The sequence below is a fragment of the Camellia sinensis genome, chromosome 7 (assembly GCF_055761805.1).
Source record: "Camellia sinensis isolate YWXY chromosome 7, ASM5576180v1, whole genome shotgun sequence".
NCBI classification, from domain to species: Eukaryota; Viridiplantae; Streptophyta; class Magnoliopsida; order Ericales; family Theaceae; genus Camellia; species Camellia sinensis.
In genome coordinates, this window is record NC_138967.1 from 187,246,365 (window position 1) to 187,272,898 (window position 26,534).

At 32.6% G+C, this 26,534-nt stretch overlaps 3 protein-coding genes across 3 annotated transcripts; 1 reads left to right on the plus strand and 2 right to left on the minus strand.

Annotated features, from left to right (window-relative positions):
• The first annotated feature begins 21,620 nt into the window (after positions 1 to 21,620).
• LOC145795521 (uncharacterized) lies at positions 21,621 to 22,906 on the plus strand. The gene is made up of 2 exons (XM_082880160.1): positions 21,621 to 22,033; positions 22,247 to 22,906. The coding sequence occupies exons 1-2, from the start codon at positions 21,737 to 21,739 to the stop codon at positions 22,889 to 22,891; spliced, it is 942 nt and encodes a 313-aa protein (XP_082736286.1). The 5' UTR covers positions 21,621 to 21,736; the 3' UTR covers positions 22,892 to 22,906.
• A 286-nt stretch (positions 22,907 to 23,192) lies between these two features.
• Positions 23,193 to 23,768, minus strand: LOC145796391 (uncharacterized). The gene has a single exon (XM_082881485.1). The coding sequence runs from the start codon at positions 23,766 to 23,768 to the stop codon at positions 23,193 to 23,195; it is 576 nt and encodes a 191-aa protein (XP_082737611.1).
• Positions 23,769 to 23,796: 28 nt separating this feature from the next.
• On the minus strand, positions 23,797 to 24,506 carry LOC145796392 (uncharacterized). The gene is made up of 2 exons (XM_082881486.1): positions 23,917 to 24,506; positions 23,797 to 23,824 (listed from the first exon to the last, which is right to left on the minus strand). The coding sequence occupies exons 1-2, from the start codon at positions 24,504 to 24,506 to the stop codon at positions 23,797 to 23,799; spliced, it is 618 nt and encodes a 205-aa protein (XP_082737612.1).
• Between the last annotated feature and the right edge of the window lie 2,028 nt (positions 24,507 to 26,534).

The window sequence follows — 26,534 nt, forward strand, 5'->3', positions numbered from 1 at the left end:
TTACATCCCTTCCTAATCAATTTTACAGCTTTCACAGATGAAATCAGATACGGGGGAGGTACTACTCCAACCCCATTAAACACAAATTCAGGTAGACCAGGTGGACAGAAAACTACTTGTTTCGTTACACAGTCTATGGTGGCATGATATTTCGTTAACCAGTCCATCCCCAATATTACATCAAAATGATCAATGTTCAATGGCAGTAAATCAATAAACAGATGTGCATCTCCAACAATGATTTCACAAGCAGGGTACATGTATGCACAGGTCATAGATCCCCCAACGGGTGATGATACAGCTAACAGATAGTTCATGGGTTCTAAGGGTCTATTCAATTTACGCGAAAAAGCATGCGACACATAAGAATGCGTAGACCCCGAATCAATCAGTACATAAGCATTCTAGGTACAAATAGAGAGAATACCTGACACAACGGTCTCGGTATTCTGGACGTCTCCCGGTACTAGGGCGAACACTCGGCCCTGCCTCATAGGCTCTTTCCCGGTAGCTTTGGGATTCGGTTTTGGTGTAACAGTTGATGCCGTTACGCTTGGTGTAGCTTTACTACTAGCTTGTGGAGCAGAGGGACAGTCTTTAACCATGTGGCCCACCTTGCCACACTTGTAACAGGCTCCTGATAATTTGTAACAAACTCCCTTGTGATTTTTACCACATTCAGAACAGGGCGGTATTGTACGGTTTCCTTGACTAGACGTAGTCGTTGACCCTGTGTTCTGTTTCTTGTTCAATGGACTATGCTTGCCTTTCTTAAACTTAAAACTCTGCCTTTTACCCCGCCATTCAGACAATGGTGTTTCAGTTTTCAATGCTTCAATGTTTGATTCAGCCATCAAGGCTCTGTCAAGGACATTCACATAGTTCGGTAGTTTCAGAACATTTATTCGGTCAAGAATTGCAACATTAAGGCCGCCTTCAAATTTTATGGCCTTCTTATAATCAGTATCCACCATATGCGGTGCATATCTAGCAAGCTCGGTGAACTTCGTTTCATATTCAGCAACGGACATTGTGCCCTGTCTCAGCTGTTCAAATTCAGTCACCTTCCTGTCCCTAACACCCTGAGGGAAGTACTTTTCAAAGAAGGCTCCCTTGAATTGAGCCCAAGTCAGAACGGTATTTTCATCACGGATGAGCATCCACCACCTTCTAGCTTCTTCTTGCAATGTAAAGGTGGCTAACAGTACTTTATGTTCTTCAGAGCACGAAAAAACCTCAAATAATTTTTCGGTTTCCAGAACCCAAGCTTCAGCTTTTAACGGTTCAAGGCCTCCCTGAAAGGATGGTGGTTTCATTTTGCTGAACTTCTGGGTCAGAGCAATTATATCCCCATCATTAGCATTCACATTCACATTTTGTTCCAGTACAACCGGAGGAGGAGGAGATAGGGGCTGTTGGTTCAGTTGTTGGTCCAGTCTTGCAGTTATCAGTTCCATCATTTGTTCCAGTCTGGCCATTCTGGCCTCAAAGGATGAGGATTCCGTTTCATTTGCAGTATTTGCATTATCCATTTCACTATAAGCAGTTATAACAGTTTTAAACATAAGCAGTCATTTGTTTAACAGTTTAACACGTTAGCATATATTCAGTCATAACATAACCACACACTTATCACGCTCATGAGATGCCCTAATCACTTTTCTAGGACACCCTATAGCTCATTTGGATACGTGTGTGCGGTATAACTCGTGGTAAGTATCGCTCTGATACCACTCTGTCACGACCCAAACCCGGCCCTATGGGCTTAGCACCGTAACCGGCCAGTAATCCGAGATTACCGAAGGCCTGCAGAACAGTAGTACAGTAAAACAGAGTACAGGGCCTGGCGGAAGCCAAAACAGTAAATAAACAGTGTCCAATGAGCTGTGACAGTCTGTATGCAAAAAGACTTTCATACATATATACATAATCAGTACAGAACAGTATGCACAAAATGTACAATCATTCAGACTAGGGACTCAACCCTTTACATAACAGTGCAGTAAACATTCAGTTTATACCGAACAGTAAGACAGTACAGAAGAGGGAGTCCTAAAACACCCCTAAGCCTTAGCAGGATAGGCTCGGAACCTCGCAGTGAGGCACATAGGCTGGCTTGACAAAACTGGAGTAACCCTGACGCTCCTAGCCGCGGTCTGGTGCCTGAACACCTACATATATATAAGAGCAGTGAGCTAAAGCCCAGTGAATAACATAATGCGTAAAGAGGTTAAGAATGAATGTCCTTACAGTAATGAAAACAGTTCATTAAATCAGTATTTCAGTCGTTCAGTCAGTACAGTCATATGTGGTACATCCATTAGCATAACAGTACAGTAAACAGTAGGTCTTAAAAGACCGAACAGTAATGATGACCATCAGTCAGTAAACAGTAGTGGTTCCAACAAGGGAACCGACAGAAATCTCCGTAACAGTAACAGTAAACAGTAGGTGCTAAGGATGCCACAATACAGTTCAGAACATAGGACATACATTCATTCAATTAACAGTAGTCAGTTCAGAAAGCAGTACAGTTCAGTTGTTCAGAAAACAATCATTTGTGAACATATCTTTACACAATCGTTACTCACAGAGTTCTGGGCTACAGTATGCTAGAGCGTGTCTCCCCAGTCGCCAGCCCTACACAATTAACAGATTGAACACACTAAGCTACACAGTTGGGGAAAGATAATAACTTAACCCCTAATTTGCCTCGGTGTGTTCTACATCTATATCCTCAACAAGATGTCTTAAACTAGGTCTAAGAATGCCTAGAATGGGATGAGGATGCAAAGATGTGACCAGAAAACAGTTTCAGAATTTTCAGAAAAACAGAGTCCCGCTCGAGCGCAAGTTTACCCGCTCGAGCGGACATGCAACAAAGGTATACGCTCGAGCGTCAACTCCCCCGCTCGAGCGTACTGTAAAAGTATTGGATGGGTGAATTCTCCGCTCGACGGGCGCTCGACGCCCGCTCGATCGTGAGACACATGCCTCCGCTCGAGCTCCCAATCCTCCGCTCGAGCGGACTGTAAAACAGTGCAGAGAAATACTGGATGCTCGGATTCCACGCTCGAGCGCCAATTCCCCGCTCGAGCGGAAGTGCAAAATTTGGGAATTCCAGATTGCACCTCCAAGCCAAAACCAGGTTCAAATGTATCAAAACCAATCCTCTTGGGCCCATTTTTCTGGAAAACCTTTATAAACACATAGAATAACATGGTTCAAAGCTCAATTTGAGAAATCAAAGCCCAAGGGTGTTTAATTCAAACTCAATTTCAAACCATTTTCAAGAACAGGATGAACATGCAAACATGCATGAATTTTAAACAACTCAAAGCTCAATTTGATGCTCTAAGGAGCCAATTGATCCAAAAACAAGATGAAAACATGGACCATCACAAAATCATGGACATGCATGTAACAATTTGTCATGAACTCAACTCACAACTCAACAATTCAAACATGCATGCATGGATTATGCTCTATATCAACATGTATGAACTAAAACATGACTTAGCTCTACAATTTAACATGGACCATGCAAGAATTAGCTCAAACACAAGAATGAGAAGATGAAATCCTTACCTAAGTCTTGGAATTAGAAGACTAGGAGCTCAAATATGTAATCTATACTTCAATCCTCTCAATCCAAGCAAGATCAAGCAAAAGAGATGAAGACACTCTCACTCCCTCTCTCAAGTCGGTGGTATGCTCAAAGTGAGCTGAGCAAAAGTGTTATGTGATCAAGTGTAATGAAGCTCACAATGAATCAAGTAGTGGCCACTAAGGCTAGTTTGGTAAATAAGGCCAACTTAAGCAATTGATCAATATTTAATCTAATTTAGTCATACCTAATCAGTTTTCAGATAAATACACTATAAAATCACATTAATTCTAAGGATCATAGAACACCAATCAATTTCCGGTTCGGCCGCCGATAAGGCCTTCAATTAGCAGTTTAAACATAAAACGTGAACAGATCAAATAATCAATCAAACAGATAGAATACAAATTAACACACACACTCAGTCAATTCAATTCTAGTTTTCAGTCAGCCAGTTCAATTCAGTACTTTAATCAGTTCAGTTATCAGTCGTGATCAGTTCAGTTTAACGGTAATCAGTGTTTATCGGTAAGCAGTGGTGAGGGTTATTACACCTACCTTGCCTAACAATGTCAAGATTCTCCCCTTCTGTCAAATTGTTTCAAACGGTGTTACTTTTTCTATGGTAATTACCTTATTGCCCTTCCTTTTAAAATATTAAAAACTATTTTTGGATTGGAGAACAGGTTTGGAAGAAACAAATAGTATTTGGAACAGTATTTTTGGATTTATTTTTTTAAAATATTAAAAAATGTTTTAAAAAAATTTATTTTTTTCTTTTAAATATATAATTTTTATTTAAATATTTTATTTTATTTTGTAAATATTTTAATTTTAATATTTTAAACTCAAAACACAACTTCACACTCAAATTGTAACCAAACACATAACTCAAAATTCAATTCAAAAATTATTTTCAAACCTCATAACCAAACACATAACTTGACATTCAAATCGTAATCAAATGCATAACAAAAAAAATTAAGATATTTATAAAATAAAATAAAATATCTAAAATAAAAACTATACATTTAAAATAAAAAACAAATTTTTTTAATATTTAAAATATATATTTAAAATATTAAAAAAATACAATACAGATGTATGAAATATAATGCACATTAAAATAAATAATTAAATATTTAAAATATAAAATCTTTACCCTAAAAAAATAAATTCAAAAAATTTCAAAATTTATAACGAAACAATTTTTTTCTTTTTCAAAACTCATAACTCAAAATATGACTCTACCCTCAAATCATGATTCTAAAAATAATTTTAAAAAATAAAATAATTTTTTTTTGAATTTTTTTTCTTTTAAAATAGAGTTTTTGAAAAAGTTTGGTTATAGTTTTGAATTGAGTTTTAAGTTTGTGTTTGGTTATGAATTTTGAAAATAATTTTTAAAAGAGTTTTGAGTTTTGAAAAGATTTTTGATTTTTATGTGTAGTTGTATACCTATCACTACTCAACGACACTGTCACCATTACCACCACCACCTCATCTTGCAGATAATGATGATGATGAAGCAGTAGCAACAATAGCAACAAGCCAGGAGGAGTCGCGGACGAGGAGGAAGGAGAGAGAGAGAGAAAGAGAGAAAACTTATTTTTGGCCAACTTCGGAAACCCGACAATATGCAAAAAGAGGTGGAACAAGACATATGAGGGGTGGAATGAAAATTAGGCTACGAGGTGAATCCAACAATACAAAAATGAGGCGAAACGAAGTTACGACGAAAGAGATATAAGTGTTTGAACATGTGGGTTTGAATCTGAAAATTTTACCTAAAGAAAGAGAAATCTTATTTTTGGCCAACTTTCAGAGCTCTGACGGCAAGCAAAAAGATGTGAAACAAGGCATATGAAGAGTGAAATGAAAACTAGGCCATAAGGTTAATCTAATGACGCAACAGAGTTACAACGAGGGAGATACAAATGTTTGAACATGTTAGTTTGAATCTGAAATTCTATCCAGATTTCCGTTAGTTTAATATGATGGAGATGCATGGAAGGGCCATATTGAAATACAGATGAAACTCTAGGGTTTAATTTATCAAAATTAAAATTCCAGGGTTTAAATTGAGAAACACGCGAAACTCTGAGTTTTTTTTCTTTTTCGTAATTAACCCAAATTTTAAATAGATAAAAAAATTAACGGATAAAAAATTTCAATAAATGAAAATAATTTCAACAAATAGTCAACAAAAAGTCAAATTAATAAAAAAAATTCAAGGGGTAAAATTAAAAACAAAATGTTCTCTAGGATTTCTCACCAAATTATTTTACAAAACTTGAACCTCTCATCACTGGAAAACATTCCTTAAATCTAATGTCTTATATCCTTTTTGTATTCGATTTATGAAAAATTTATCTATAAATCCCATCTTGATGAATGGTAATCCATTGAGTCCCAAAGATTTTCTTATAAACAAATTAGTCCTATTGATTTTGGAAAAGTAGATTTAATATATTATTTAAAAATTAAATTTACAGTTATACCCTTATTTCTATTACGTTTCCTTCTTCATTCTTTTTTCTCTGTTGTGCTAGAAAGGTAAGATACATGACCTATGGGAATTAAATTTTGGATGAATTTTTATATAGGAATATTTTATATTTGGAATGACTTAAAATGTGAGATTCTTCATATATTTTAAAAGGAGTACAAAAATGACTTGAAATATAAAATTCTTCAAACATTTCAAAAGGATATGGGATTCTTCAAACATTTGAAAAGGATATGGAATTCTTTAGACATTTCAAAAGGAGTAAAAAAAACTCCTTAGTAAGATTTGGGCAAATGTATAATTTCAAATTGTAACACTTTAACACTCCAAAAAAACTCTCAAGTGTACTTTTTGCAAATGTAACACTCTAATATTTCACTTCAAAAAAGCTCGTTGTAACACTCCAGAAAAACTAATTAGTGCACTTCTCCTAAATGTAATATTTCAATATAACATTCCAAAAAAACTTTTTAGCGTAACACTCCAATGAAATATACAAAAAAACTTTTAGTGTACTTTTCCCATGTAACATTTCAATATAACATTCCAAAAAAATTCATTAGTGTAACACTCCAAAAAAAACTACTTAGTATACTTTTCCCAAACATAACACTCCAATATAACATTCCAAAAAAATTATTTAGTGTAACACTTCAACGCAACACACAAAAAAACTCCTTAGTACACTTTTCTCAAATATAACACTCTAATGTAACACTCCAAAAAAAAGATATGAGATTTTTAAAACTATTCCAAAAAGATGTGAGATTTTACAAACTATTCAAAGAGGAATACAAAAATGCCTTAGTAAGCTTTGGGCAAGTGTATAATTTCAAACTGTGATTGTTACGTTTGGAAAAATATACTAGATAGTAGTTTTCTAGTGTTTTTTTGTATGTTACATTAGAGTGTGTTACATTGGAGTGTCACGTTTGGGATTACATTGATTAGAGTGTTACGTTTAAAAAAAGTATATTAAGGAATTTTTTCGTATGTTATGTTTGAAAAAAAAGACACTGAGAAGTTTTTTTTGAAGTGTTACGTTGTTATATTTGGAAAATAAACACTAAGGAGTTTTTTGGTGTGTTACATTAGAGTGTTACATTCTTACTCGTAATGTGGGATTTGTTTAAGAAGAAGGGAAGATCCAAAACCTCTATAGTACGGATTGTCCAAATGTATAATTTCACATTTAGATAAACCAATTTTTATCCCTAAAAAATTAAACCAAAACGAGTATGTGATTACCCTTTTGTGTAATTTCTACTTTAATGGGACCTTTACATTATTAAAAAAAAAAGGAAGGACCAAACAGTTCATGAAATCACATTTTAAGATTTATTGGTATTTCACCCTAAACTTATTACTAATTAGCCCTATATTAAATAGTAGGGTAAATTACATTGACACCCCTTGAGATTTATATTTATTACAGTTCCCTTCTCACCTTTTGGAAATTAAATCCCCCTCCCTGAGATTTAAAGTTTCATTATAGATTGCTCCCTCCAGTAATTTAATTTTTTTAAATACCAATTTTTCCCTCACTAGGTAAATTACATTGACACCCCACACATTTTAGAAATTACAATTCCCTCCCCAAGATTTAAAGTAGCAGTACCAATTGCCTCATCAGTTAGTATTTGTTGAAAAAAAAATTCATTGAAAAAAAATATTTGAAAAAAAATATTTGAAAAAAAAAATTAATTGAAAAAAAATTCTGCTAGTCAAATTTTTTAATGTCTATTTAAAAACCAACATAAACTCATTTTTTGAATTTATGTTTTTTCCTCAAATTTACAAACTGAGACAACCATTTATGAACCAAAAAAACCATCAAACAAATTTTTATGACAATTTTTTAAATTTTTGTAAATATAAATTGAAAACTAAAAACGAAATGGTTACCAAACAAGCCTCAGATGTTAAAATTTTGTAAAATTAACAAATAATTAAATAAGTTACCAACATAAGAAATGACTTATCAAAAAATTCTTAAGTTATGTATGGTTTGATTTTTAAATTTTTTTTTAAAAATTAAAAATTAATTTGGTTAAGAAATAAAAATAAAAATAATTATCATTTTTATATAATTTTTATTTTTCAAGTGTAATAAACATAAACCTCAATGGATGTCAGCGTAATTTTTATTTTACGTTGGTTTTTAAACAGAAATTTAAAAATGTGACTAACAATTTTTTTTAATGAATTTTTTTTCCAACTTATACTAACTGATGGGGCAATTGATAATGCCACTTTAAATATTGGGGAGGGAATTGTAATTTTTAAAATGTGAGGGTGTCAATGTAATTTATCCAGTGAGGGCAAAATTAATATTTAAAAAAATTAAATTGCTAAAAGGAACAATCTGTAATGAAACTTTAAACCTCAAGAAAAGAATGTAATTTTCAAAAATAAGAGAAAAAACTGTAATAAATATAAACTTTAGAGGTGTCAATGTAATTTATCCTTAAATAGTAGATCTAGAAAATAAAAAAATTATTTAAAATATTAATTGTCTGATCACGCCGACCACGTGTACCACGCTGCCCACATTCCTCTTGCCAACTCGGTTGTATCTCTTTGTTTATTTTTACCGCGGGATTGGTTTAATTTGGAATAAAATTAAAATCAATTTATTGTTTGCGATTCTATAAAAATTAAAATTAAATTAATTCATTTAAATTATAGAATCAATCTAAATTGAATTAAACCATTTAAATATAGTTTGATTTAGTTTAAAATCACAATTTCAAAAAAAATTATATATAATTCACCAAACAAACTAATATTAAACAACATTGTTCAATATTAATTTATTCATGATTTTTTGAAATATAAATATATTATTTTATTATTAATTTAAACAAATATAATATCTAATAAATAAACATGAATAATGTTAGAGACCCACACATTTATACTCAGAAATTTACCCATAATGATGTGACATAAGAATTGGACTTACGATCATTAAGTGCGTAACAAATCAAAAGTTGACATATATTCTGCCACATAATTGTGGATAATTTTGTAGTGTCTCAAACATTTTTTAATAAACATATTTTTCAACATATAAACAAGCACAAAACTCTAATCAAATAAACATTGTCATGGCAACAAGAATTACAAAATTAAAATTATGCTAAATAATTAAAAAAACCAATTCTAGAGGCATAGAAAATAGAAGAAAAAAGTAAAACAATATAAATTTCAGTTTGGTTTTACAGATAAGAGGGTAGGATTATATACATTAGGATGTATGGTAGGTATATGACTTAAGTTATATATGGTCACCGTGGACTTAAATTCTAAACTGATCTATGGAGACTGATTCTCTAATTTTTCAAACTAGAACCGAACTACGAATTAGAAAAACCAAACTAAACTTATCTGATTGGACTGGATTGATTCGACTTACGAATTTTTTGAATTCTTTACTCAACCTTACCAGAGGCAAATCCTTATATAATAATATTTATATATGAAAAATAATATATAATTTTACTTTTTAGATTCACTTTTTAAATTTAATAATGTATAAATAAAAGAAAATATGAAAGAGAAATAATACATAAAAATAATTAGTTGATTGATTGAAAGGTAAATTTAAATTTTAAATTTGAATCACTACTCGGTTATTTATAATAAGGCGAAAAAAGAGAAGCAAGTCTCCCCAATGCAACCCAGGCCATGACACAACCTTAAATAAGGCCTAAAGTGATATACATAAAGGGCAGACTTTGAGACGTAAAATGAAATTGGTCTTTTTATATTTCATTTATATTATTTATTAACTTTCCAGATATAGAGACTGTCGCGGCCACCACGACCATCATCACCATGACAACAGAAATGAAGGTTGAGGTAATTGCGAGAGAAACCATAAAGCCATCTTCTCCAACTCCCACTCACCTCCAAAGCTTTAAGCTCTCTTTGTTGGATCAAGTTGCTGTTCATTTTCCTAACAAATTCATACTTTTTTATGCTGCTGAGGCCGAGGTTGATCCTGCTTTATCGAAGTACAAGTCTGAATCTGAATCAGAATCTGAATACGATAGTACTGGTGATGAAAGATCGCAACGGTTGAAAAAATCTTTGCCACTATAGTCCTAACTCGATTCTACCCACTTGCCGGAAGAATCAAAGATCATTTAACAGTCGACTGCAACGACGCGGGTGCTGAATACGTAGAAGCTCGAGCCAACTGTACCCTATCAGACCTTCTTCAACAACCCGATCCCAAAACGCTGAGCCATTTCTGTGCTGTCCCACAGCTTTCATCATCTACTACTCATAGTACACCTTTCTTAGTTGTCCACGCCACGTTCCTCAAGTGTGGTGGAATGGCACTAGGGATATCCATCTCCCACAAGATCACTGACGCTGCCACATTCAGCTCATTCATCAAGGGCCGATACCGCCCTCCTCGGATTCCCGGTATTGGTCCCTGATTTCACGGCAGTATGCTCTCACTTTCCACCCACGACCACCGAGGAAGAAATCTCAATGAAGCCCATCAACTTCAACAAGCTGAAGTTCGATGGTATTCCAAGAAGGTATGTGTTTGTGTCCTCCAAGATTTCATCCCTCACGGCCAAAGCAGCCAGCGCTAGTGTTCCAAACCCAACTCGTGTCGAGGCCGTCTCTGCCCTCATTTGGAAATGCATGACGGCCACCGCCTGTTTAAAATCAAGCCCTCCTCCATCCGCATCAGCGTTTGCACTAAATTGGGCTATCAACATTCGTGCTAGGATCGACCCACCATTACCTGAACATTCTTTTGGAAACATGTCAGTGGTACTAAGGATAGGTCATATGGAACAACCCAACAAACAATGAATCTCAACCAAGATAATTATGGGAAAGAACTTCAGGGGGAGAACCGCGGGGAGGCGTATTTAAAAGAGGTCAGAGAGATTATGGAACTGCAATTTAGTGAAGAGGTTGAGATGTATGGGCATACCAGTTGGTGTAGGTTCCCACTTTATGAATCGGATTTTGGGTGGGGAAAGCCTACATGGGTGAGTATTGCCCCGATGTCGCCTGGGAGAAGTGGTATTCGACTTGGTCTTGCTACATTTTTGGATACCAAAGATGGTCAAGGAGTTGAAGCCTGGGTCACTTTGACTCCAGAAGACATACCCTTGTTCGAAAGTCGAAACTAACCCTGATTTGTTGGCTTTTGCTTCTTTGAATTCAACTCCTCTCTACACTGAATAACTCACCATTCGATCACATACTAAGGAGGATCACAATCCCACTACAAGTGTATCGGGTGGGATCTATCAGATTTGAATTAGTTGAGAATCTCAACCACACATAATAATAATAATATATATATATATATATATAAATATATTTTAAGTTTTCTGAATTTTTAGTGTTGCCATTGCCCTGGAGGCTACTGATTCGCTCTGTTTTGGTTTTATTATGTCATTCTCTAATCCCTACTTGTACCTCATTTTTCAAGTTATTAATAAATGAAATATTAGCTGTGTGTGTCTGTGGACTGAGTTTAGTTGGAGAATTTGATAAGATAAACAAATAGGGAAAAAGAAATGTAATTTCACTTTTTGTTTAATTATAATGGAAAATACAAAAGAAAAAGATAAAGAAAGTGAGAGGAAAATATAACTTCGCGTTTTGTGTTTTAGATTCAATTAGACTCTTTGCTTTCTTCATTTTTTAATTTAACCAAACGTAATTTAAAATTCGAATCTTAGCAATTTTTTTCACTTTTTCCTTTTATTTTTTTTTTCTTTTTTATTTTTCTCATCAAATCTTTCAACTAGACACAACTTTAACGTTTCATTTTTTTTAAAAAAATTTAAACAAATTATAGACTTTATTTTGCTCATTGAGAGCTTCTGTCGTATATCTTCCGCCAAAAAATATTAAATATTTCAATATTGACATTATTTAGGTGAAATTTTAATAACTGAAAAATTACAAATTACATTTCCCAATTATTTATTAAATGTGAGAGGGGATTTAGAAGTAACTGTGGAGAAAGAACCCATTTTACTTGTATGAGATCAAAACTCAACCAATTTTTTTTTTTTTTTTTTTTTACGTCAAAAGAAGAATCTTAGCCTTCTGTCAGTTCCCTTTTGGAATTATGATTTCAATTAAAAAATTCTAAAATTCTTTCAAAATTTATAATTAAATATACTATTCAAAACTCAATTCAAAAATTATTTTCAAAACTCATAATCAAATATACAATTCAAAATTTAATTCAAAACTTTTTTCAAAATTCAAAACAAAACTCTTCTCAAAACTTTATTTTAAAAAAAAATCAAAATTTTTTTATTTTGTTTTTAAAATTACTTTTAGAATCATGATTTGACTGTAAAGTCGTATTTTAAGTTATGAGTTTTGAAAAGAGAAAATTTGTTTGGTTATGAGTTTTGAAAAGAGTTTTAAGTTGTATTTTGAAATTTTTGGATTTATTTTTTAAAATATTTAAATATTTTCGTAATTTTATTTTTTTAAGGTAAATATTTTATATTTTAAATATTTATTTATTTATTTTCATATGCACTATATTTCATAAATTTGTGTATTGTATTTTTTAAAAATATTTTAAATATTAAAAAATTTAAATATTTTATTTTTTATTTTATTTTATTTTATAAATATATTTTTAAATATTTTAATTTTTTTTGTTATGTGTTTGATTATGATTTGAGTGTGGAGTTACGAGTTATGTGTTTGGTTATGCCTTATGAAAATAATTTTTGAATTCAGTTTTAAATTATGTGTTTGCTTCTAATTTGAGTGTAGAGTTATGTTTTGAGTTTAAAATATTAAAATTTAAAAAAATTAAATACAAATTATATATTTAAAAAAATATTCTTAAATTTTTTTAATATTTTTAAAAAATAAATTCAATTTTTTTTAAATATAACTCAAAATTAAAAATTTAAAACTCAAAATACAGCTCAAAATTTTTTTCAAAACTTAAAACTTTTTTTAAAATTCAAAATTCAAAAATTCTTTTCAAAACTCATAAGTAAATAAATTTTGTTTTTTCAAAACTCAACTGACAAGGCCTCGTTTGGGAACTAATAGTTTTAGCCTAAAAGTCAAAAAATTACTAAAAAAAATCAAAAAACGTATAACGTATACCAAAAAGTCAAAAATTTTATTTTCTTTGTACTTTTTGTACATCTTTTCATAAAAAAAAACTAAAAAATTATTCCAAATATATAAGTTTTTTCCACCTGATATTTTAACCAAAAAGTCAAAAAATTCATAGCTTATTTTGGGAAGATAGTAAAAAAAGACTTTTTGGCTTTTAACCAAGCTTTTGGCTTTTTTAGACAAATGATTTGGGAAGTTGGTAAAAAGTGACTTTTTGACTTTTTTGATTAATGTTTGTTTATGATGTCAAATCATAATAAAATAACCAAACTACCCCCATTTATTTAAAATATTTACAACTTCACCTATGTAACACATTTTGACCCATGAGGGTAAAATTGTAATTTCACCGTTGGCTAAAAACCAACTTCCCAAATGAAAAAAAAAAACAAAAAAACTAACTTTTGACTTTTGCTACAAACCAAAAAAAGTGGCTAAAAGCCAACTTTCCAAAATAGCCCTAAAATAGTCTGTTCGCAAACGAGGCTAATCACAACTCCACACTCAAATCATAATTCCAAAACTAAACCAAACAGAGCCTTATAATACAAAAGTAAACAGGATTAATTATACTAAACCCTTCAAAATATCACGTTGCCTCCTTATTTATGCACCTGTATATTTTATCTCGCTCAACTTTAACTTAAAGATAGACATTCGTGCAGTTTTTACAACCGGTGGATCAAAATGTACAAAATTCATATATGAATAGTACAGTAAGGGTTCGTTTGTTTTCAGAAGTAGAATAGAGAGAATTGATAGTGAGGGGATTAGTAAAATTATATGTATTTCGATAATAGTCGTTAGTGTAGGAATTGTTAAATTAAATAAATATAAAATAATAAAACAAATTAAATTATGATTTTTACTTAACAAAAAAAATAAAAACATTAAACATTAATGTTCAAAAAAAATGCCCAACATGTAAAAAAAAAAAAATTAAAATTCAATTGACTAGTTGACTGACCGGTTGACTTGCTAGACGTTCGGCCGGAAGTCGAGGCAGACGGCCAATAACACCCTAAGTCGAACGGATTATTTTCTAATATCACCTCCTCGTCTAAACTAACAATACCCTCATCAAAGCCTATCGTAGTCCGAAGGGGATTACGAATCTAGAGCTCCAAAACCAAAATAAACATAAGGTATCTTCACTGTTCATCATTCACAGTCCAGAGTGGACCATGATAGAGGAAAACAAACGGAGTCTAATAGATTAAAGGTTTTAATATAATTAACCCAAACAAATATCAAATAATGGAAGGAGAAAAAAAAAAATCAATCTATTCAATCAACCTCTGGAATACTTTGCAGGGCAGGCCTCCAAGACCTTTGATGAGTCTCGTACTTCTGATCACCACCGTTGATCAGCTGATCAAGCACATCTTCCATAGACATCCCATGTTACTCCATCCTACCCAACAACTCCTCCAACTGCTTCTTTGTAATCTTTATCTTTACCTCCTTCGAAGAAATAGAAGAAGAAGACTCCTAATCTTCGCCTTCTATCTTCGCACCTTGTCTTCGCAGGAAAATAATTTTTCCGGCACTAGGGATCCCCAGTCTTCGCTGCCCCATTGTGTTCGCGACTCTTTTAGTTCTGGTCATTAAAAAACAATTTTTTAAAAATTTTATTTTTTTTCAATGTTTTGAATGAATTTTTTTAATATTTTATTTTATTTTTAATTTTTAGACACATCCAATATAAATACACTTAAAAAGTATAATATTTATAAAAAAAATCCTTAAAAAATGCACTAAATACCAAAAAATATAAAAAAAAATACAAAAATTCTGTAAATTTTTTATATTTTTGTGTATTTATTAATTTTAAAAAATATTTTTTCACAAACATTTTACTATTTAGATACATTTAAATAAGGTGCATCTAAAAGGATAAAAAAAAATTGCTTAAAATTTAAAAAAATATTCACTAAAACAAAAGATTCGAAAAATAAAAAATTTAATTTTTAGAAAACTGAATTCAAAAAATTGAAATTAAACACACTGATTAATATATCATTATCTTCTAAGGTGGGCTGTTTCTAATTTGCCTTTTCTTAGAGCATCTCCAATGGTTGTTGCTATATTTGGGTTGCTATTGCTATAATTTGACAATGAATAGTGTTATTTTGTCAAATTATAGCAATGGTGCTCCAATGGTTGTTTGCTATTTTTGGCAAATCCCAACCAACTTTCCCTCCAACTTTGTAGGTGTTGTTTGGATATAGGTTTTTTGTGATTTTATTTTTGTTTATTTTTTTGTCTTTTGTGACATTTTTTTATCTGTTTGTTAAAAAAATTATATATTTATATTATTCCCAACTAGACAAATATAAAAAATTAAAAAAAATTAAAAATTGAAAAAAAAAAAATTTATTTGATTAATTCACCCCACCAAAAAAAATTTAACTACACATAAAAATTAATTTAAAAACCAATTACCCACCAACAACCAACCACCAACCAACCATCAATTATTAACCCAGCATTCATTCACTCACATCCACCCACTCAACAACCATTCATTATTCATTCACCCACCCAACAACCACCCATAATTCATCCACCCACCCAACAACCATCCATCATTCATCTACCCACCCAACAACCATTCATTATTCATTCACTCACCCAACAACCATCCATCATTCATCTATCCACCCAACAACCATCCATCATTCATCTACCCACTCAAGAACCACCCATTATTCATCCACTCACCCAACAACCATCCATTATTCATCCACCCACCCAACAACCATCCATCATTCACCCACCCACAATTTTCTCTATAAATATAACATAAGATTTTTTACAATTTTCATATTCACCTACCTATCATTTTCATATCTTCAAAACTCTTTGTATCCACCAAGAAAATTTTCTACAATTTTCATATTCACCTACTCACCCATCCATTTACAATGAACAATTTGAGTAAAGCCATATTAAATGGAGATTTTGATGAATCTTCATCATCTGATGATGATATCATCATGATGCAACTATTCACAGCGCAACAACAAAGATTACAGATGTTAAGCCTAAACCAACAAACCAGACGTGTTGGTTCCACAAGTGGTCATCGATACATTAATCGTGAGAGGGTCAAAGGCGACGAACAAATTTATAGAGATTATTTTGCAGATAATCCTGTCTATCCAGAAGAATACTTCCGAAGACGTTTTCGAATGAGGCGGTCATTGTTTGTTAGTATCTTACACAATATTCAACAAGTGAATGAGTACTTCATCCAAACCCGTGATGCCACTGGTGCTCCTGGATTATCCGGTATACAGAAGATGACTGCAGTACTTCGGATCCTCCAATACGGCGTGCCTGCTGATGCTGTAGACGAGTACATTAGAATCGGCGAAAGTACTGCAATTGCCGCCTTAAATTTTTTTACCAGATCAATTGTTGCTACCTATGAAGCTGTTTACTTAAGATCTCCAAATGAAGCAGATGTCGCCAGATTATTGCAAGAGGGAGAGCAACGCGGGTTTCCTGGAATGTTAGGGAGTTTGGATTGTATGCACTGGCGTTGGGATAAATGTCCAAGTGCCCAAGCCGGTGCTTACACTGGACACTATCACAAACCAACAGTTGTACTCGAGGCGGTTGCCTCCTATGACTTGTGGATTTGGCATGCTTTCTTTGGCATGCCTGGCTCTCTAAATGATATTACTGTTCTTGACAGGTCGCCTTTATTTGCTGAATTAACTAGAGGACGTGCCCCTGCTGCCAACTACACCATCAGTAATCACGCATACACCATGGGGTATTATCTTGCTGATGGTATCTATCCTCGTTGGGCAACGATTGTGAAAACAATATCTCAACCTCAAGGCGCAAAGAGACAACTATTTGCGAGGATGCAGGAGGCATGTCGGAAAGATGTCGAAAGGGCATTTGGAGTGCTCCAAGCACGATTTAATATTGTCAGCGTGCCGGCTAGAGGTTGGAGTGATGAGGATCTGTATTACATCATGAAGACGTGTATTATTTTGCACAACATGATCATTGAAGACGAGCGTGATTTTCCAGAAAATGAACGCAGTGCAGCACAACTTGAGACTGATACCAGTAATTTGGGCTGTCAAGTGTCACGCGATCCGAATGAGGAGTACGCTCAATTTATGTTGAATCGGCAAAGGATTAGATCTGTTGAAGCCCATAATGTAATTCGTAATGATCTAATTGAACACTTGTGGTCCCGAGCTGGAGAGTTAGATTAAGTTTGCATTTTATCTTTTTAATGACAGTTAATGTCATTTAATGTCAGTTAATGTCTTTTTATTCGAATAAAATGTTCTTCATTTAATGTCTTTTTATTTTACAATGTCTTTTAATGTCAGTTAATGTCTTTTCATAAAATGTCTTTTTTTACATTGTGAAGTACAAAATACTAAAAAATAAAATAAAAAAACAACAAGGAATTTCATTACAAAATAAAAATTACATTGCAAATAAAGACTGACAATTACATCAAAATATAAATGATATTGCAAATTTCAAAAATACATTATCCCGTAATTATTAATCAGGAGGTAGGGGGAAATAAAAATTTGGGCTGCTCACATTTGAGGACCACTTGGCGAAAATCTCATTTTTTCGCATTGTGTAATACGCTTTCATCTGAGGGTCCAAATGAGAAATGTCCGTAGTCATTATTTGGTGTTCTTCCTTTCTCATCTCATGTTCTTGTCTTCTGATCTCGAATTCATATTTTTTCATCTCAAGTTCTTTCATCTCCTGCAGTGCTTGAATCCTTTTTTCTTCTCTTTCATCTTTTTTCTTTTCCTTCTCAGCAAGGTATTGGTTAAATGTGTCCAGTTGTGTGCTCATTTTTTGAACTTCAGCTTGAGCGACTTGATTTTTCCGAAATAATTCTTTTGCAGATTTCCTACCCATCGGCCTTTTACCCCTTGCAGAGACACTGCCTTCACCGGCAGTTGGATTGTTACCAACACTTGGACTGGTGTCATCTTCAAGAGAAATGCAGTTTTCCATAGGAGAATCAGGGGCTGAATTAGGGGTAAACACTGTATGCATCCTTGACTTTACCGTATTCGTGGGAGCTACATCTTGCCACCTGATATTGTCTTGCAATATTGGCCAACAATGTTCAAAAGCGAAATGTTTGTTTTCATCTTGATGGTATAACAGGTTTGCTTGAAGCATCTGTTTAAAAAAAATTGTAGATAAAAATTAAATGTAATTGAAAATCAAAACATTATTTAAATAAAATAAATAATAATTGAATAATAAATAATAAACATTATTTAATATTCCAAAAAATTAAATGTTTTCATATTGAAACATTATTTAATTACGTAATTTTTATAAGATACCAGAATAAGAAACTAAACATAATAATTGAAAATAAAAACTTACTATATCAACTTGAGAAATCCCACTTGGGTGAAGATTTTCGACTTGTGTTAAACATCCCCGAAATTTGTTAGAACATTTCATGATTATACCCCATCGAGATTGAATAGACACTTGTGTTCTGGACTGATCATTCTGAAGCAGGCAAAAATTTTCGTAAATTCTTCCCCAAAAGTGAGCATACGATTGCAAATTGCCAACAATTGGGTCTTCCGAAATGTGACACCAAGATTTACAAATTGCCATATCTTCTTCAACGGTGAATGATTTTCCTCTCTTTGTTTTTGATGAACCTTCCATAGTGATTGGATGAAAAAACTAAAAAGAATATAATTTAAGAGGTTTGTTGTGAAATTAAATTCAAAGAAGAGAGGAGAGGAGAAAAGAAAAATAAAATGTAAATATTTGTGTGAAATAAAAGTGAAAGAAAGGTTTCAATTTATAGAAATCAAATTTATTACCGTTTGGCAAATAGCCGTTTAAAGAGCCGTTGTAAAAATTAATTTCAATTTTTTTTTTTTTTTTTTTTAGTTGAACAAACCAAACAGAGCCCAACGGCTCTGTTATTTACACTGACCCATCACTCTTTTGCATACATCTATCTCTGTCTCTTCTCACTCTCATCTCCCTCTCATCTCCTCTACAGCTCTTCATCTCCCTCTCACTCACTGTGTCTACTCCTCCATGGCCGAAATTAAACAGAGCACAAACCAAACAGAGCATTGGATCGGAACCCGATCTCCCCTTCTCCTCCAAGATCGAAACCCCCTCCTCCAAGATCGGAACCGCTTCTCCTCCATGATCGGAACCCGATCTCCCCCTTCTCATCCAAGATCGGAACCCCCTCTGGTACAATCTTCATCTATATATATATATGTTTTGATCTATCTGCATATATATATATATATATATATATTGATTTGTCTTGATCTCCATCAAAAAATTCTGTTTTTATGTGTTTTGGTCTCCATAAAAAATATCTGTCTTCATATATACATATTACATATATATATATATATACGGTTTGCTATGGGTTTGATCATATATATATATATATATATATATGTTTTGGGGTTGATTTTGATCATATATATATATATATATACGGTCAGGGTATGTTTTGGGTTTGATTTTGGTCATATATATATACGGTTTGCTATGGGTTTAATCATATATATATATATATGTTTTGGGGTTGATTTTGATCACATATATATATATATATACGGTCAGGGTATGTTTTGGGTTTGATTTTGGTCATATATATATATACGGTTTGCTATGGGTTTGATCATATATATATATATATATGTTTTGGGGTTGATTTTGATCACATATATATATATATATATATACGGTCAGCAGAGGTTCATGAGTTTGATCATATATATATATTTTGGGTTTGATTTTGATCATATATATATATACAAGCTGTCTTCATCTCCAATGATCATATATATATAAATACACGATCTGTCTTCATGTGAAATTTGCTTGATTGTAAAAATTGGGTTTGATTTTGGAAAATAGCTTCCCTACTGGATTAATTCTGTTGTTTTCTCAACTGAATTTGGTGCCAATTTCTGTTGGATTTTGCTGATCTGGCAATGTTGGCATCTGCTATTTCACTTGCCATATTTGAGAACACATATGGCATCTGCCATCTTTGGCAAGGGAAATAGCAGACCATTCAAATATGCCAAAGATGGCAGATGCCATATGTGTTCTCAAATATGGCAAGTGAAATAGCAGATGCCAACATTGCCAGATCAGCAAAATCCAACAGAAATTGGCACCAAATTCAGTTGAGAAAACAACAGAATTAATCCAGTAGGGAAGCTATTTTCCAAAATCAAACCCAATTTTTACAATCAAGCAAATTTCACATGAAGACAGATCGTGTATTTATATATATATGATCATTGGAGATGAAGACAGCTTGTATATATATATATGATCAAAATCAAACCCAAAATATATATATATGATCAAACTCATGAACCTCTGCTGACCGTATATATATATATATATATGTGATCAAAATCAACCCCAAAACATATATATATATATATATGATCAAACCCATAGCAAACCGTATATATATATATGACCAAAATCAAACCCAAAACATACCCTGACCGTATATATATATATATATATATGTGATCAAAATCAACCCCAAAACATATATATATATATATGATTAAACCCATAGCAAACCGTATATATATATATGACCAAAATCAAACCCAAAACATACCCTGACCGTATATATATATATATATATGATCAAAATCAACCCCAAAACATATATATATATATATATGATCAAACCCATAGCAAACCGTATATATATATATATATGTAATATGTATATATGAAGACAGATATTTTTTATGGAGACCAAAACACATAAAAACAGAATTTTTTGATGAAGATCAAGACAAATCAAAAAATATATATATATATATATATGCAGATAGATCAAAACATATATATATATATATATATATATATGAAGATTGTACCAGAGGGGGTTCCGATCTTGGATGAGAAGGGGGAGATCGGGTTCCGATCATGGAGGAGAAGCGGTTCCGATCTTGGAGGAGGGGGTTTCGATCTTGGAGGAGAAGGGGAGATCGGGTTCCGATCCAATGCTCTGTTTGGTTTGTGCTCTGTTTAATTTCGGCCATGGAGGAGTAGACACAGTGAGTGAGAAGGAGATGAAGAGCTGTAGAGGAGATGAGAGGGAGATGAGAGTGAGAAGAGACAGAGATAGATGTATGCAAAAGAGTGATGGGTCAGTGTAAATAACAGAGCCGTTGGGCTCTGTTTGGTTTGTTCAACTAAAAAAAAAAAAAAAAAAAATTGAAATTAATTTTTACAACGGCTCTTTAAACGGCTATTTGCCAAACGGTAATAAATTTGATTTCTATAAATTGAAACCTTTCTTTCACTTTTATTTCACACAAATATTTACATTTTATTTTTCTTTTCTCCTCTCCTCTCTTCTTTGAATTTAATTTCACAACAAACCTCTTAAATTATATTCTTTTTAGTTTTTTCATCCAATCACTATGGAAGGTTCATCAAAAACAAAGAGAGGAAAATCATTCACCGTTGAAGAAGATATGGCAATTTGTAAATCTTGGTGTCACATTTCGGAAGACCCAATTGTTGGCAATTCGCAATCGTATGCTCACTTTTGGGGAAGAATTTACGAAAATTTTTGCCTGCTTCAGAATGATCAGTCCAGAACACAAGTGTCTATTCAATCTCGATGGGGTATAATCATGAAATGTTCTAACAAATTTCGGGGATGTTTAACACAAGTCGAAAATCTTCACCCAAGTGGGATTTCTCAAGTTGATATAGTAAGTTTTTATTTTCAATTATTATGTTTAGTTTCTTATTCTGGTATCGTATAAAAATTACGTAATTAAATAATGTTTCAATATGAAAACATTTAATTTTTTGGAATATTAAATAATGTTTATTATTTATTATTCAATTATTATTTATTTTATTTAAATAATGTTTTGATTTTCAATTACATTTAATTTTTATCTACAATTTTTTTTAAACAGATGCTTCAAGCAAAACTGTTATACCATCAAGATGAAAACAAACATTTCGCTTTTGAACATTGTTGGCCAATATTGCAAGACAATATCAGGTGGCAAGATGTAGCTCCCACGAATACGGTAAAGTCAAGGATGCATACAGTGTTTACCCCTAATTCAGCCCCTGATTCTCCTATGGAAAACTGCATTTCTCTTGAAGATGACACCAGTCCAAGTGTTGGTAACAATCCAACTGTCGGTGAAGGCAGTGTCTCTGCAAGGGGTAAAAGGCCGATGGGTAGGAAATCTGCAAAAGAATTATTTCGGAAAAATCAAGTCGCTCAAGCTGAAGTTCAAAAAATGAGCACACAACTGGACACATTTAACCAATACCTTGCTGAGAAGGAAAAGAAAAAAGATGAAAGAGAAGAAAAAAGGATTCAAGCACTGCAGGAGATGAAAGAACTTGAGATGAAAAAACATGACTTCGAGATCAGAAGACAAGAACATGAGATGAGAAAGGAAGAACACCAAATAATGACTACGGACATTTCTCATTTGGACCCTCAGATGAAAGCGTATTACACAATGCGAAAAAATGAGATTTTCGCCAAGTGGTCCTCAAATGTGAGCAGCCCAAATTTTTATTTCCCCCTACCTCCTGATTAATAATTACGGGATAATGTATTTTTGAAATTTGCAATATCATTTATATTTTGATGTAATTGTCAGTCTTTATTTGCAATGTAATTTTTATTTTGTAATGAAATTCCTTGTTGTTTTTTTATTTTATTTTTTAGTATTTTGTACTTCACAATGTAAAAAAAGACATTTTATGAAAAGACATTAACTGACATTAAAAGACATTGTAAAATAAAAAGACATTAAATGAAGAACATTTTATTCGAATAAAAAGACATTAACTGACATTAAATGACATTAACTGTCATTAAAAAGATAAAATGCAAACTTAATCTAACTCTCCAGCTCGGGACCACAAGTGTTCAATTAGATCATTACGAATTACATTATGGGCTTCAACAGATCTAATCCTTTGCCGATTCAACATAAATTGAGCGTACTCCTCATTCGGATCGCGTGACACTTGACAGCCCAAATTACTGGTATCAGTCTCAAGTTGTGCTGCACTGCGTTCATTTTCTGGAAAATCACGCTCGTCTTCAATGATCATGTTGTGCAAAATAATACACGTCTTCATGATGTAATACAGATCCTCATCACTCCAACCTCTAGCCGGCACGCTGACAATATTAAATCGTGCTTGGAGCACTCCAAATGCCCTTTCGACATCTTTCCGACATGCCTCCTGCATCCTCGCAAATAGTTGTCTCTTTGCGCCTTGAGGTTGAGATATTGTTTTCACAATCGTTGCCCAACGAGGATAGATACCATCAGCAAGATAATACCCCATGGTGTATGCGTGATTACTGATGGTGTAGTTGGCAGCAGGGGCACGTCCTCTAGTTAATTCAGCAAATAAAGGCGACCTGTCAAGAACAGTAATATCATTTAGAGAGCCAGGCATGCCAAAGAAAGCATGCCAAATCCACAAGTCATAGGAGGCAACCGCCTCGAGTACAACTGTTGGTTTGTGATAGTGTCCAGTGTAAGCACCGGCTTGGGCACTTGGACATTTATCCCAACGCCAGTGCATACAATCCAAACTCCCTAACATTCCAGGAAACCCGCGTTGCTCTCCCTCTTGCAATAATCTGGCGACATCTGCTTCATTTGGAGATCTTAAGTAAACAGCTTCATAGGTAGCAACAATTGATCTGGTAAAAAAATTTAAGGCGGCAATTGCAGTACTTTCGCCGATTCTAATGTACTCGTCTACAGCATCAGCAGGCACGCCGTATTGGAGGATCCGAAGTACTGCAGTCATCTTCTGTATACCGGATAATCCAGGAGCACCAGTGGCATCACGGGTTTGGATGAAGTACTCATTCACTTGTTGAATATTGTATAAGATACTAACAAACAATGACCGCCTCATTCGAAAACGTCTTCGGAAGTATTCTTCTGGATAGACAGGATTATCTGCAAAATAATCTCTATAAATTTGTTCGTCGCCTTTGACCCTCTCACGATTAATGTATCGATGACCACTTGTGGAACCAACACGTCTGGTTTGTTGGTTTAGGCTTAACATCTGTAATCTTTGTTGTTGCGCTGTGAATAGTTGCATCATGATGATATCATCATCAGATGATGAAGATTCATCAAAATCTCCATTTAATATGGCTTTACTCAAATTGTTCATTGTAAATGGATGGGTGAGTAGGTGAATATGAAAATTGTAGAAAATTTTCTTGGTGGATACAAAGAGTTTTGAAGATATGAAAATGATAGGTAGGTGAATATGAAAATTGTAAAAAATCTTATGTTATATTTATAGAGAAAATTGTGGGTGGGTGAATGATGGATGGTTGTTGGGTGGGTGGATGAATAATGGATGGTTGTTGGGTGAGTGGATGAATAATGGGTGGTTCTTGAGTGGGTAGATGAATGATGGATGGTTGTTGGGTGGATAGATGAATGATGGATGGTTGTTGGGTGAGTGAATGAATAATGAATGGTTGTTGGGTGGGTAGATGAATGATGGATGGTTGTTGGGTGGGTGGATGAATTATGGGTGGTTGTTGGGTGGGTGAATGAATAATGAATGGTTGTTGAGTGGGTGGATGTGAGTGAATGAATGCTGGGTTAATAATTGATGGTTGGTTGGTGGTTGGTTGTTGGTGGGTAATTGGTTTTTAAATTAATTTTTATGTGTAGTTAAATTTTTTTTGGTGGGGTGAATTAATCAAATAAATTTTTTTTTTTTCAATTTTTAATTTTTTTTAATTTTTTATATTTGTCTAGTTGGGAATAATATAAATATATAATTTTTTTAACAAACAGATAAAAAAATGTCACAAAAGACAAAAAAATAAACAAAAATAAAATCACAAAAAACCTATATCCAAACAACACCTACAAAGTTGGAGGGAAAGTTGGTTGGGATTTGCCAAAAATAGCAAACAACCATTGGAGCACCATTGCTATAATTTGACAAAATAACACTATTCATTGTCAAATTATAACAATAGCAACCCAAATATAGCAACAACCATTGGAGATGCTCTTAGGGTTTGTTTGTCAATTATACATTTTAATTAAAAAGTTAAAAAATTATTATAAATTGTTATATTCTTTTTTTTAACTTTTTATAAAAAAATTAAAAAATTATTAAAATAGTCAAACGGGGCCTTAATCTAATTAATAGTTAAAAAAAAAAATTAGCATTTGACAAAGCAATCAGATCACTTTCAACAACGCAATCAGATCGAGTTGCTATGTCAACAATGTTAATCCGTTACAAGAATGTTACTGTATTACAAAAAGGGTCATGCTACATCCCCTGAAAACATCCCCCTAATCCCCCTAATTTCTATATCAAGTAAAAAAAAAAAAAAAAAAAAAAAAGAAAAAGGTTGCCAAAATTTGAAATTAGGGGGATTAGGAGGGAAGTTTTTAGAGCTCCAAATCATTTCCCTTACAAAAATAAGGGTAAATTACAAAAACATTCCTGAAGTTTACTTAAATTATAAATTACTCTCTATAATTTTAGAAATTACATTATGTCCCTCATGATTTCTAATTTCATAACAAATAGATCATTTTATTAATAAATTATCAAGTTAATTAACAGTTTTTAATAATTTTAAATTTTATTTTAATTAATAATTCAGATAATTTTATTATTGTATAGGTGAACAGTTAAAAATTTCACTTTTTCAATTAATTTTGTTAAATAAAAAATTTTGACAAAGAAGTGTTTGTAATTTTCCAAATTACCGGAGGTAATTCATATTTTAAGCAAATCTCAGGAGGTGTATTTGTAATTTATCCAAAAAATAAATTATGTTCATTTCTCTTAAAGTTTACAAAAATATAATAAATTTCATAATTTTGATAAAATTATATTAAATTCTTTTAAAATTTTAATTCACATAATATTTCATCCCATGTTCATCAATAAGTCATATGGATGAAAAAAAATGATTGACATCTTTTTTACACTAAAATGTATTTGTTTTTTGTATTTATCATTGTGCCTTTTTAATAGTAAAATGTATATTTTTTTCTTATGAACCTTTACACTATTTGTATTAATTTTGATCCATTCAATCTTATTAAAAAAAGGGCAAATTACAAAAATTACATCCCACCCTATCGCAATTAACGCCATTAACGAATATCATAAATTGACTAAAATGCCCTTTTGACAAATAAGGGCAGATTACTT